General features: G+C 44.4%; 1 protein-coding gene across 5 annotated transcripts in view; it reads right to left on the bottom strand.

Moving 5' to 3' along the window:
- EPHA5 (EPH receptor A5) overlaps positions 1–13,696 on the bottom strand; it is a 186,592-nt gene that overhangs the window by 33,746 nt on the left and 139,150 nt on the right. For 2 of the 5 annotated variants that reach the window (XM_075709038.1, XM_075709037.1), the window contains exons 7-8: positions 9,639–9,744; positions 1–66 (exon numbers count right to left, since the gene is read on the bottom strand). In XM_075709038.1, coding sequence (XP_075565153.1) covers positions 1–66; positions 9,639–9,744 — 172 coding nt within the window. The remainder of the gene's footprint in view (positions 67–9,638; positions 9,745–13,696) is intronic. The other 3 variants (XM_075709039.1, XM_075709041.1, XM_075709040.1) reach the window with 3 other exon arrangements.

Below are 13,696 nucleotides of genomic sequence, written 5' to 3' on the forward strand. Positions count from 1 at the left end.
CATGTTAGGCTCGGATAGGCAACAGCACGCAGAGAAGAAGCCCACCCACAGCCATGATCGCAGCAACTGAAAAGCAAACAAAAAGGCCCACGATAAGGAATAATCGCACTGCCCTGGCAAGGTGCAAATACATTTGCAACATTTTTATATGCACTTCTTCCTTCTTACTGCAATTACTATTTGGACCTTAACACCCTGGACTGCAAGAATTTCATGGCATGTGCTACTGTTAGGGAAAAACGTCTTGGGGAGAGTGTATAGATCCTGGTCCTGCAAAGCAATTAACTATGTGCTTCCTGTACTTGAGTACCACTGTTAGGATTAACGAGGCCACCCATGTGCTTAAACTTAAGCACTTCCCTTTGAGCAGGCAAAGTGACTTTTTCCACAAGCATGTGTGTGGTACAGTTACAATTTCCTTTGGTGGGGGGCGGGAAGCACTGGATAAATGCGAGCCCTGCTTTTGCAGACCCTTATGCATGTACTCAACTCACACAGTCTTTTCTGGGTCTCCTTTTACCAGTGAAACTTTGCACACGCACTACGTATCTGCAGAAGCAGGACCTTCTGAGTCGTGTGAGAGCATTCAGCCTAAATAAACTCAAAATATGGCAAGCTGAAAAGGCACTGTGTGCATCCACAGCTTGCTTTTGAAGGCTGCTGAGCCATTACTCTAGTCTAATCAGAGTATGGGTTCGCCTGGCATCAGTCCGTAACCTGAGACTGGCTGCACCTCAGTAATTGCCTTTTATCCTTGTCAGAGAACTTGCATGGACAATTTTTCTGTTATCAAATCTATTAAGGTAATTCATCCTGAAAAAAAACATAGGGCAGAAAAAACAACAGGAAGAACTTCAGTATGATATATAAGCAGGAGCCCAACGGTGCAGACATACTCTGGTTAAAGTCACCTGAAGATCCCACCCACCATTTCTCCTCAAATCATCACAACATGTCATTCTTGGAAAAAAGTTGTGCCCATCAGATTTTTATAAAGTATAACTTACAATGCCTAAACACATTAAAATAGCCTATTTAGACACAATTAACATTCTGCAACTCCACTGCCTTAAATTATGATGCAAAATAACTTCAGGCATGCAATGATTTACAGAATTATATACCGGATTATGTGCTTACTTAAATTAGAACTGGTGAAGAATGTCCCTCTAAGCTCCTTTTGCATCAGCAAAACAACTTGCTAATATTTTCTAAACAGCGATGCCAATATTTTTTCACTACAATTGACAATATTTTGTATTTTCATAATGCCCCAGCTTGTGCAGTCATACTAATATGGGAGCAGCTCAGCCTTCATTAAACCTCTCCACCGATCCAAGTTATCACCGGAGGTCCAAAACCCAAAAGCACACAAAGGGAACCCAAGCATTATAGGCTTTGAGTCAATTTTGCCATTTTCTGCGTTTAACCTCACAGGATTTGAGTGCAGGGAACTAGTAGGTCTCCAGAAGATCACTGCGGCTATGACAACTTAGCTTACATTTTAGCTAGGAGGCCCTTTACTCCCAGGCATTTTCTAACAGTTGCTGCCACCAGACCTTCCCACACAGCTCTGCATGCAAAGTCAAGGTTTTTGAAACAACAGTTCAATTAGCCTGAAAAGCAACCACTTCCTTAAAATGAAAAGAGCTCGCTGTTTTCTTAAACAAAGGAAAGTCTTTGAGCACCTCATAAGCAACTGGGCTGCTCTGAGACAAAATCAGTTCCTCGCACTGAATGCAGAGCGCTTCAGATCTCACTCACTCGCTTTATGGGGATGGAAAAAAATGCTCAAGTGCAAGGAAAATATGCCTCAATGCAGTCTTACTCCTGCACACCCGTCACATAACGCTGTGCACTTAGGCTCAAAATACTTCGAGGTGTAACATTAGGGGAAATCTAAAGCTCTTAGAAACAAACTAAACTGGATCAGCAGACAACAAAATTCACTTTCCAGTCCCAGGAGCACTTGGATAGGTAAGTGAATGGACTATTTGGCCTGAACAGTTAGGACAAAGGAAGATTTATTACTGCTCGTGTTAAAAGGATGGCTTGATTTGGCAGATAAACTTCAGAATATAAAAATCCTGAGGCAAATAAAATTGGGTGTTGAACTCCAGGAAACCCACTGTGCCCTTGTGGCCACAATATTTGGGTGCTGATGGCTTCTAGGAGGGGCAGAGTTCCCCTGTCTCCTTGCTCCACGCAGGGCTTTCTCAGCCTAGAAACTGAGGAGCTGCAGGCAAACACTTCCCAGACAAGATCAAATGCTGTGACAGGATAAGAGATCACCGCTCAATGAAATATGCCTGGACCTCTCCAGGGTTTTAAGATCCTTAGCCAGCAAGATGACCTGTATCGGGGAGCAGTCAGAACTGAACGAAGCACTGTATACATCAAAATTATCTGCAAAGTCTCCTCCAGCTTCACTGAATCAACCAGCAGACTACAAGGAGAGCTTGTCGGGGCTGCCCCTGGCTCCAGCGGGTGGTCAGGAGCCCCTCCAATCTGCTGCAGGTTAACAGATGACACATCCACGTAATGGTGAAGATAACTGAGAAAACACCTGCAGCGTTAAATCCCCTTTGCTGGGAAAGAGCGAGGCACTGAGGTGGCAGCATCTCCAAAAGCCAAGCTGGCTTGAAACAAGGTGTGACTTCTGCTTTGAGCCCTGGCTTCAAGGAAGGGGCTGCAGATGGGCAGAGACAACATAGAGAAGCCTGGAGCTGCAGCGGCACCTCCTGGACCTCTGTGGCCTGCTGGACTGCCCCGCTTCTTAGCTAGTTGAACTCTACCGCTTTCGGTTATCTCAGGCACACAAAGCCGACACTCCTCCAGTTCTAGCAAAGGTGACCCCCGCAATGCCTGTGTGGTTTGCAAACCCAACCGTCCAGAGAGCAAACTTTAATAAACCTATGCTAGGAGGACTTATCAACACCTTTGGCATCGTTTCAAACCCTGGGCTACATGCTTTGTTAATGAAATGTATATATATATCATGGGCCCCAACAACTGTGTCTGCAGGCAACATAATTAGTTTACCACAAGTCTGCAAGATGACCCAGAGAGCATTCGGAGTTAAACTACATTTCTAGTGGCCAGATAGATCTTGGAGAGGCTCTGCCATATATAGCTGCGGCTTTTAAGAGTTGTAAGTTGAAGACTTGGAGTCATGATAAATGAAAGCCTCGTTTGTTGCTTTTAATAAGCTGCTCTAATGGGATGTTCTTCAGAGGCTTGCAATTAAAGACTGAAATACTTGAGGGTGCCTGGGAAGATTTTTCTAATCCTTCAAGCAGACTTAAGCGATGGCAATGATTGCTTCCTGCATCTTCAGGTCAGGAGGCCAGCACTACACCTCGCACCTCGTGAGTCAACATGCTTACTTCACACACCAGAGGAGCAGCATTACACCCTGGGAGCTGCTTGGAATATGTTCCTACTTTGCCCAGATCTATATGAATGTTTAAGGAGTCACCTCCTCTTCCTGCTGAGCTATACTTACTTCACACATTAAAGCACTTGTCTGCGCTGTTTGAGAATAACTGAGAATGCAGAAGCCCAAGCAGACGATATCTATGCATTCGCTACGGGGAAGGAGAGCAATGCTTCCAGGGAAAGGAACTGCACTTGGAAAGACCTCTGGCATTATACTTTGCTATGTCTAAGCTGTAAGAAAGTACAGATAACTTTTTTTCTAGGTAAGAGGCCAAGTGCCGCAACATGGTGTGTCCCCAGGAGAAGTCACGCTTCGTATTTCTAGCATCCAAAGCAAGGTGAAACACCCACATATTCAGAAGTGCAGAGGGGCAACAGTCTGTTTTACTTCTTCATTCTCTACCCACTCCACAGCCAAGAGAAGACATTGTAAAACCCCACTTTAAAACACTACGTATGCATGAGGCTCTCTCCAGTGCTCAGCAGGAGCCTGGAGCTGCTACCACTGAAGTCAGGCTCCATTTTCAGCTTGAAGGGCAGCCCAGTTCTGTTCTGAAAGTGGAAACCGGACTTGCACAATGCCATCAAACACATCATCTGAGTGAAGGCGAAGAGCTTTCGTCACCAACTGCTGCACTCCCCCACATTTCCCCTGCTCAGATAAAGCTTATGCCAGCCGCTTATCTGTTCATGACGGTCCTCCTGCCCCGTTCCCTTGGCTGCTGCCAGAATAACTCAGAAATGCTGCTTTCAAGGGCAATGCCTCATGGGATTGGAGCTTAATTACAGATTTGGTCAACTCTCACCCCCTGTCTGGGCCAAAGTCATCTGAAGGCAGATTAGCCTAGGTCCCTAAACCCTCCTTGAAACTGCAGCAGCTCAGACTGGCTTGCGGAGCCCAGTGTGTGTGCACAGAAGTACTAAGCCAAAAAGTGTTTAGGATAAAAAAGAAAAAAGGTGTTTGAGCACCAATCTGATCTAGGCAGAATGCTAGAGATGTGGACTACAGGCAGCAGATTTCCACACAGGCTCTGGGAAAACTTCTGCAGAAGGGTGCACTGGAGCACTTTGTTTCAGAGAGGGATCTTGTATACCAATGCCGCTAATGCTCCTCTCTGCCAAAGAGCAAACTGCCAAAGAGCAAAGAGGCTGTTAACATGACGGAGGTAGTAAAAACCTTGACCTGAACAGAAGCAGGACCAGACCCTGCCTGCTCTTGGTGGATGGGAATTTTGACTTGGCAGAGCAATAGCTTCTCTAACAAAATCCTTCCTCTTGTCAGGTGAAACGTGGGGAATATTTGGCAGTAGGCAGCATCATAAAGTGGCTATAAATCACAGGAGACAATGTCCTGTAGGAAGAAGGAAGAGCAGGCAAGAATGTAGAGATAAAAAACCTTTAAAAAGTCACAACTAACAAAAATCGTGACTCATGCTGGAAAAATTCTCTCTATGAAAAACGTTATCTACAAACTGTCTCCCGCTTCCTACGGAAATATCGAAAAAGCAAACTATTTTAAGCCCTGACACATCTTGGAAAATAGGATGGGGGGAGGTTGTGGAAAAATTCATCCATTGTGACCTTCCACATCATGGAAGGTCGCAAACGCTGGCTCAGGACCTAGGATATACACCACAATCCTTTCACCCTCTCCACTCCCTGAAAGTCACTTTTTAACAAGATGCACATATTTGTATCCAGAAAGTAGCCCTCTGCCACCGCAGGGGCTGATATTTAAAAGTCTAAATCAGCTAAGGTCAAGGATGGATACTCTGGTGCAGAAGCGTCTAATTGCCAATACCCAGGTGGCAAGATTTGTCTTTGCTTTGTCTTTCGAAGGCTAGTTCCTGCCAGAAAGACACTTTCTATATGCACAACACAGGGCGAGGGGCAGTTTTTTGTTGCTTCAAATCTGTTTTTTTTTCTTAAGTTCTATAAAAAGCTCCCTCCGGTTCTTTGGAAGATCACTCGAGATGGAAAGGTCATCCATAATGGGTAACTGGCTATAAATGCAGATGCACAGTACACTTCTTAGTTATTTTGAGCGGCTTTTGCAGACATGATCAGCATTGACCTAATAGCATCCCCATTTTACTCTGTAAAAGCCCATGCCTTTGTTTAGTGCTACAAAGCTCAAATGCTGGAGGGACCAGCAGTCTCTTAACACTCACCCCAAGACCCCATCAGTTTTGCAAACAGGGCTTGGTTTGAAGGACAAAAGAGGGGTAGCTGCTCCGGAGCAGTGGGTCTCCTTCCCAGGCTGATGCAAACCTGGCTTCCTACCTCGGTTTGTAGGAAAAAAGGGGCTGATGCCACAACAAGTGTGGCACGTTATTGCTCCTTGCAAAACAGAGCGCAAAGATCTTTGCGACTGGCATTGTCTGACACAGACTGTAAAACAAAAGTCTCTAATGATTTTAGATTAATGTATACTTCAATTAGAAACAATGATGCCAAGCACCATGTAATTCAAGCATTGCTAGGAAAGCAAAATTTATAGCCTTGCTCTATCTGTAAAATGCATTGCGCTTTTGAGAAGAACATGTAATCCTAACAAAACAAAGACAACAACAACTCCATGTTCTTTATTTCAATGCTTGTAGCTGGTTTAATAATAGATTTTCAATCCACTTCTCTTTTTTTGCTGAGACAACTATGGTCTGATTTAGTGAATCTCTTTGATTTGTAATCCTGATCGTTATATTATTAATATGCCCTTGATGCAAAGAGTGGGATAACTTAAAAAAGTGATCAGCTATCTTGCTTGGTGGCATTTATGACCTTGGTCAGAGGACGCATTATTTACAGGAAGAGTTTTCCCAAGCATCTGCAAGTAAATCAGCTCTGAAATGCAGCTTAATTGTTTAGGGCAAAGTGCATTTAGTTTCAAATTCCCAGGAACCTCCAGCTTCAGACACAAAGCGCGTTTCCACAGATGGACGCTGGCATGTGGAAATGCCACCGTGACTACCGTTCAGCTGACCTTTGGTTTAGGGCCAGCTGCCAATGGAAAATGCCAAGCTGTTATTTACATTGGTTCAAAAGAAGCAAGAAAACTGCAGAGATACTTGAAAGCAAAAAAGGGGAGGAGGTGTGGAAACTTCTTCCTCCGGGGACCTAGCAGAAAATAAAAAGCCTGCAGAGCCCAGCAAACTTGTGAGTCCTAGGGCTGGGAAATTGCTTTCCATGTTGCTGAGAACAGGGGGACATCCCCTTCTCACTGCAGGACTGCTCTCAAGCTCCCACTCGCTTCAGCCTGGCAACTGGGAGGATAGGTGCAGAGATACCATACAGCATCCCAGGGAGGAATATCCTAATTCTGAGGTGCCCAGGGCCTTTCAGGGAGCCTGTGAGCAGCAGAGCCAGCAACAAGGAGCCTGTCTGCAGGAGTTGGCTAGGCTACGTCCTCACTGCTGTGCAGCAAGAGGGTTTTTCTCCTTAGCTTTGCTGCTGGGCCATACCTGCTCTCCTACATTAGCAGAAAAGACAGAGCCTGGGCTTTGCACGGCTTGCTCGGCATGGAAAGCAGTGGTGATTCCAGCTGGAGCAACTCCTGGAATTCAAAATGTCTGTTTTTCTAAAAGCAAGTATGGGAAAGAATTATCAAAGGAAATTATAACCCCCTGGAACTAGCCAGTGGAACAACATAACCAATCGAAAGACACAGGAAAGTGTCTTCCAGAAACAGGTTAACAGCTTCAGAAAGGGATTATCCCATGACTTGGAATGTGTTTTGTCGTCCCCGCAGTGTCACAGCAGGAGAGTCACTCCACGAATTGTCTCAAAATCATATCGAAGGCAAAGCAGCGTGACTGACACATTTCAGCAGCATTTCTGCTTCTTCCAAACAGAAGCGATTTTTTTGTTTTGCTTTGTTTAATTTCAAATTGGCTGCCAGCTTTCTGGGCTTCTGGGGTTTATTTTTCTGTTCTCATGACTCACTCAATACACTAGACGGGCTTTAAAATTCACAGGAACTCAAAGCAGCTGAGAAGCTCTGTGGTTTTGAAGCCAATTCTCTAATGATGGACCAAACCTTGGTGCTGGAGGCTTCTCTACCACCTCCAGCTGAGGAACTGGGTTCTTCCCAGTTTAGGGGAAGGGTTAAAAAAATAAAAATGGACCAAGAGCTCAGCTTCCTGTGCCTGCCCCTTCCCATACGTCCAGCATGGCACCATGCTCCCAGCTCCTGTGAACCTGCAGCTGCCCCGGGGTCCATGGAGAGAGATGTGAGTACAAGGTAGGAGGATTAAGGCAGCAGCAGAGGTGGCGATAAAACTCTAGCCAAAGGAGACAAAGGCTTTTATAAGCATGCGAAGAGATAAAGAGCCAAGAGGAAGCACATCCTGGAAAGCCCATTAGGGCAAAGGACAGAAAGACATAACTAACAAGAATTGCTGACAAATGGCTCAGGCTTTGCAACTGCTTGCTCAGACCAGAGGTTAGCAGCAAAAAGAAGAACTGCAAGGGCATGTCCTCCTGAAAGGGGTCCTGAGCGCTTGCCCGCAACTGTGGGAAGAGCAAGAGCTGCTGGTTGCCACACTGCTGAAATTCCTTATGGCCACAGAGGGATATACGTCCCTCCACCTGTGATTCACCCCGCCAGACTCCTCCTTGCAGAGGTGCCAGGCTACATCTGTAGCTTCCCTATGGCCACATGTGCATCCTCCTGTTTGCATCAATACAAGCACACATCCAGGCTGGGGGAAGCCAAGGTCCACATCCACCCGCTCTGTCTGAGGAGGGGTTTGACTTGAAACCTCCAGCGTTTAAGGAGAGACTTGAACTCCTGCCTACAACGTTCAGAGCCAAGACTTTTTGGCTACAGCTTGCCTGTAGCCATTCACACCCCGCCATGCCGCTGCATGCTTCTTGTGCAGACAGGAGCATTTACTTTCCCATTTTTAAGCCCAACAAGTCACTCAAAGCAGATGACAGGAGCTCGAATGGCTGAGCTGGAAGAGACTGTCAGTCTCTGACCTTGAGTGGAGATGAGTCTGGCAGCACACTTACCTTTTAAGACAGGAAATAACTGTGTCCTTCCTTATGCCTGGGGACAGAGCTGCTCAGCCTGGCTGGATTTCACTGCGCCATGTTCGCAGACTGATACCCTGCCTCCTCTGGGAAATAAGACCCTCAGCCAATATGTTCAGTATCAGCGCAGTTCCTCTGTGAGTATCTTGTAACTACTCTTAACACTTACAATATCCTGTAATTTACAGCCACCGTGCTAGACCCAAGCTTAAGACAGACCTGTATCATGAAAGCAACAGTGGGCTGATGGATACCTTAGAAGCATAAATGTTTACCTTGCACTGAAAACAAATTCAGCTCTATCAATAGATGCCCCTTCACATTGCTTTGCATGACGGATGTTGCGTCGTTTGACTACTGCCATTAAAAAAAAATGTACTAATACACGTGTAGTATATGAAAAAAGTGCCTTGTGTGCTGGCTGCTACACAAATTTAGTGCCCCAGTACAACCTGATCCTGATACAATCCAGATTCTCCCCCAATACCACAATCCCTTGTTCACCAACAAGTTCCATCAACTTCCATTAGAGTTGTCAAAGATGGTATAGCCCAGGCTTTCATCACTTGCCTGTGTTTAAGCGCATGAGAAGTCAATGGGATTGCTTGATGGTTTGAAGCTGAGTGTCTCCCTCTGTGGGGGAAGCTCTCTATATAATTTACTAGCACATGGGGAACACATTAGTGTCCTACACAAGAAAAATGAAATCCAGGCCTGACCAAAACTTGGGGCGTTTGGCCATTCAGCTGGGCTTCTTCTCTTTTTCTTTGCAAGTGTTTTCCTGAAGTCAAGTTTTCTCTGTGAGCAAAGCCCATTGCAGGCTCTGAGTGCAAACATATGGGCTTAGGGATATTTTACCTGTAATAACATGTTCCGCTTATTTTTAAAGGAATGTGATAACACTCCTGTGAGAATCAAGTTAAATAATCAGGGCCAGTCTATACAGAGATGAAAATCATTGGGAAGTGAACTACATCTGTAAGCGAGCCTTTGCCATTCCTGCCTGTCCAAACAGATCAATCAGCCCACCCTCACGCTGTTTTACAACGCTACCGCTCAACAGCTTCATTCACATGCTGCTTTCACCTAAATCGCGCTAATCAGCTGGTCAGATAAAAGTTATTACAAAAGCTGGAGAAGTATAAATACACAGCTTCTTCTCTTACCTTCCGCTGAGAAGGAAACCGATAACAACAGCCAGCAGAATGACTCCCACTGTTACAGACACAACAATTATAGGAATCTGGCTCTGGTCGCTGGATGCAGCTACTGCTGAGATGAGAAACAGAAAATGGAGATTAAGGTTAAAATGATAGTCAGCACTCACATGAGTCTTTCTGGTGAGGCTGCCAGCAAGATTTCAAGTCTTACCAGATCGTTTCTTCTTTTACTGTTTGTGTTTTCCCCCTTTGCTGTCTGTTTCTAGTTTGGAAAGGGAATGGGTGGAAAGAAACCAAAACCACATGCAAAACCAAGCCAAAACCCAACAAAATCGCATCTCATTGCTGAATTCAGAAACCAAAGTGATGCAGAATGCAGCCTTTGAGTTCGCAAACTTGTTTGCCTTCCTGGGTTAGCTGCATTAGAAATCACATAGACCAAAGATGAAAACCCAACAGGTTCCCATTTGCAAAGAGAACATTTATGGAATGTTACTGTTAAGAGACATGAACAAGATCTCCAAGATAAACAGCATTACCTGCACTTCAAGAAGCTATAAACAATTAAAAACTAACTCCTTATGACATCTATATCATATGGCCAGAAGGTGCCCTCTGTAAAACAGGAATTTGCTAAGACATGTACACTGGTTGGTCTTTTTATCAGCCAAGGGAAGCAGAACTCTACAAGCCCATGCCTTGTAAAGAGCCCTGCAATAAAGATGCCAGCAGAAAGGTCAGGAAAGCTGTTTGAGAACTGGGTTTTGCCACAGGTTAAGTGAAAGCAGGTGAGCAAGCTCCTGCAGCCTGTAAAATGGAAAAGCTAACACCACTTGTATCTCGTTTATTTGCTTTGCACTGCAAGGGAAGGAGCCCATCTCTCCCCAGGGGTTTGCATGTGGGGTTCCCCAAGCAGAAACCAAAGCTTCCTCACCCTGCCCTCTCCACTGCCAGCTTATTCAGCTGCATATACTTAACCACCCTGGGGTACAAATATGGCTTCCTCCCGCAAAACCTGCTCCCCAGCGTAGGCACTGCTGCTGTGTGGGCAAAAACCTCATTATAGCTCCTACCACCATGCCAGCCCTGAATGAAGCTTCATCCACCCCAGGGAGCAGCAGGAATCGATTGCACACTGAAGAAGCCTGTAACTAAATGACTGAAGTAAAATGGGTCCTTAGCACAGGATTAACTTTATGGAGGCTATAAAATAACTGCATATAGTCCAATATTAATTGTTAAAAGAAGAAAGACGAAAAGGTATGGCATTAAACATTGATCTGCAATGGGTTTCAAGCAGCTCTTCGTACGGGAGCTCTCTGGCGCTCAACGGTGAGTGGCACAGACCTGCTACAGCAGTGTAAATGATTTCAGAAGCATTGGCCCCGATACATTAAATATTTAATGTTAACTGCTCCAAACCCATGCCATCATCCAGTGATTTTATTAGCCTCATGAATTTATGGAGGCTCCTTAAGATGATGTTTTATTGCTTTCTTGACAAAATAATTAAAAAGAAAAACATTTAAAGGAGAACATTAAACTGTGACTGGTGTTTTTTTGCACAGCTCGAAGGATGGGGAAATGAGATAAATCCTGCTGTGATCTATGGCAGCTAAAAAGCCTGAATTCATAAGGCAAGCTGGGACTTTGCTGCCATTTAAAGCTGGGGGGGACCTGCATTACCCCTCCTTGACTTGGTAATATGTTCCCACTCCCACCTGGCTGACCAGCTGAATTAGCTTACCAATCCAGCTGAAAACCAGCTTTTGGCAAGGTTAGTTTTATCAGGGCTAGACGAACTTGGTGGCATTTGGAAAGGAGGACAGCAGCAAGTGCATATACTCAGCTACAGCTTCCACCCAAATAAAAAACTTCCACTGCAAAATGCAGCCCTGGCTGCATTGCACCACTTAGCAGAATTGCACATGCAGGCAGCAGTATGTGAAAAAACCCCAAAATCTGGAAAAAGAGAAAAGTCCAAAACAAATTATGGCTTCCCCCCACACTGCACTTCTCAGGCTGTTGTTTCATATTTCCTCCAACTGTATTAAAAATAACTTTACAGAAACGTTGCAAACTGGAAACAAAACCTGTTATTCAGTCCAAATAATTTTGGAGGCTGTTTTTGATTCTCACAACAGACACTGAAAGGTTTTCATTTGTGCTTGAATCAGAATAATTTGCTTTGGCTCTAACAAGTGGTTCAGATCTGAACTCCGATGTAGCAGTGAGATTTCAATCTGTGCTTGCTTTCAGATTCTCCAGGATGTGCAGGAAAGCGGTGGGAGTCTTGTCACATTCCCCCAGCACTAATATTGACTTTATATAGGGCCTAGGGGGAGGAGGGGGGTGAATCACTTTTTAAAAGGTTTTAAATGTCAAACGGAGCAGCATTTTGCAAGATACTGAGGCTTACGTTGCATTTCAGTTCTACCAAGTGTTTAAACATCTGTTTAAGTCCTGCTTCAGCCAGAGCTCAAATCCAACAGAGAAAGAGTTCCCAGCTCCCAAACTGGGGACCACGCAGTAGGTATTTCTCGGACTATGCCAGCAGCTTCTTAGTATCAGAGAGGTACCTACTCCTCTGCCTTTAAAACACTAAAAAGACTGGGGTGCAGGTGTGACTAAATGACTCAAGGGGTTTAAAGTGTTTAAAGATATTACCACATGATGTCCTCAAAAAATCCTGATTAACACATATACTTACACAATGGGCTTTATGGAAGTGCCATTATTTTTGGATTGTAGGTACAGATGGCACTGGATCAAATGTGCATAAATTTCATGTATTACTTATTAATAGTCTGGAACACTATTACTCAAATGACGCTAAACTAGAAACTTTCCAACAGCAAACAAAATTTCCTTAGTATATTATAGAATTATAGAATAATTTTTGGCATAACATGATTTTGTTGCTACTTATAGGGCACAATTAATGGTTAATACAATAAGAAATACATTAAATAGACCATTCTTATTGCATTAATGTTTGCATTGTGATGCAATTTGCACTGTACTAGTTCAATCACTGGCTCCACAGCTACATCTGCACATGTATAATGATTCCTTTAAAATCTATTATGACTTCAAAGGTAGCGTGCATTGAAAAGACAACTTGGCATCTTCTTCTCAAAGATGATGAATTTTAAATTAACTGGAGCAACAGTAACCAAAGTATTGATGAATTTAAATTTCCAAGGAAAACATACAGAAAACCAGCTCTTTCCCACAGGAATGAACAGAGTATTTCCACCACAAAAATTTTCTTCCATGCAAACAGTATAAAAAATTAATAAACGACAGTTGTACAAACTGAAAAAGATAGGACATATTTTCAGAGGGAGAAAATTATCTTTGACACCTCTGCAAAAATTTGGTAATTGGGACAAAAATAATTTCCCCACAGCTGTGCCTGAACAGAGGGGAAAGAGCAGCTGAGCCTCTGCGTGCCTCAAGAGTTCACCTTGCCACAGAATCTGCTCCAGAAGCCAGACCTGGGTGATCAGATTCATTAAAAATTAAAAAAAAAAATAAAATTTCAAACCCCACACATTTGTAACAGGCCAAGCACAAGTCCTGCGCCTGCAGTGCACATTTTTCCCATTTCTGATCACAAGTCAAATTTCTTTCCTTGAGGCTGTGGCATTGGCAGCCAACAGAAGCCATCTTTCAACTTGACAGGAACTTACACCAAAAGACGCTAACGCTGGTTCAATTCTTCCCCTTGCAGAGAGGCACCATTTCAGGGTTTTTTCCCCAGATGCAGATATTTCAGAAAGCTCAGCATCCTCTGGAGACAGCAGAGGTGTGGAGGAGCAGGTCTCATCCCCTTTGTCCCTCATGAAAAGAGAGCCCTTGTCCTGTCTTGCATCAGCTGTCATAAATACATGATTTTTCTAAGCAGGGAATGCTATGCTATTTCTGGAGCCTGAAGACATCCTGACTTCACCTCCTGCCTCACCAAGTGAGTGGAGGAAGTGAGGACAGATGCGTTAGCCTGTCTAGTGCACGGTCATGATGTGCCTGATGTTTCCAAAGTCAAGGGATGAGGCCAGGAC

The sequence above is a fragment of the Pelecanus crispus genome, chromosome 4 (assembly GCF_030463565.1).
Source record: "Pelecanus crispus isolate bPelCri1 chromosome 4, bPelCri1.pri, whole genome shotgun sequence".
NCBI lineage: Eukaryota > Metazoa > Chordata > Aves > Pelecaniformes > Pelecanidae > Pelecanus > Pelecanus crispus.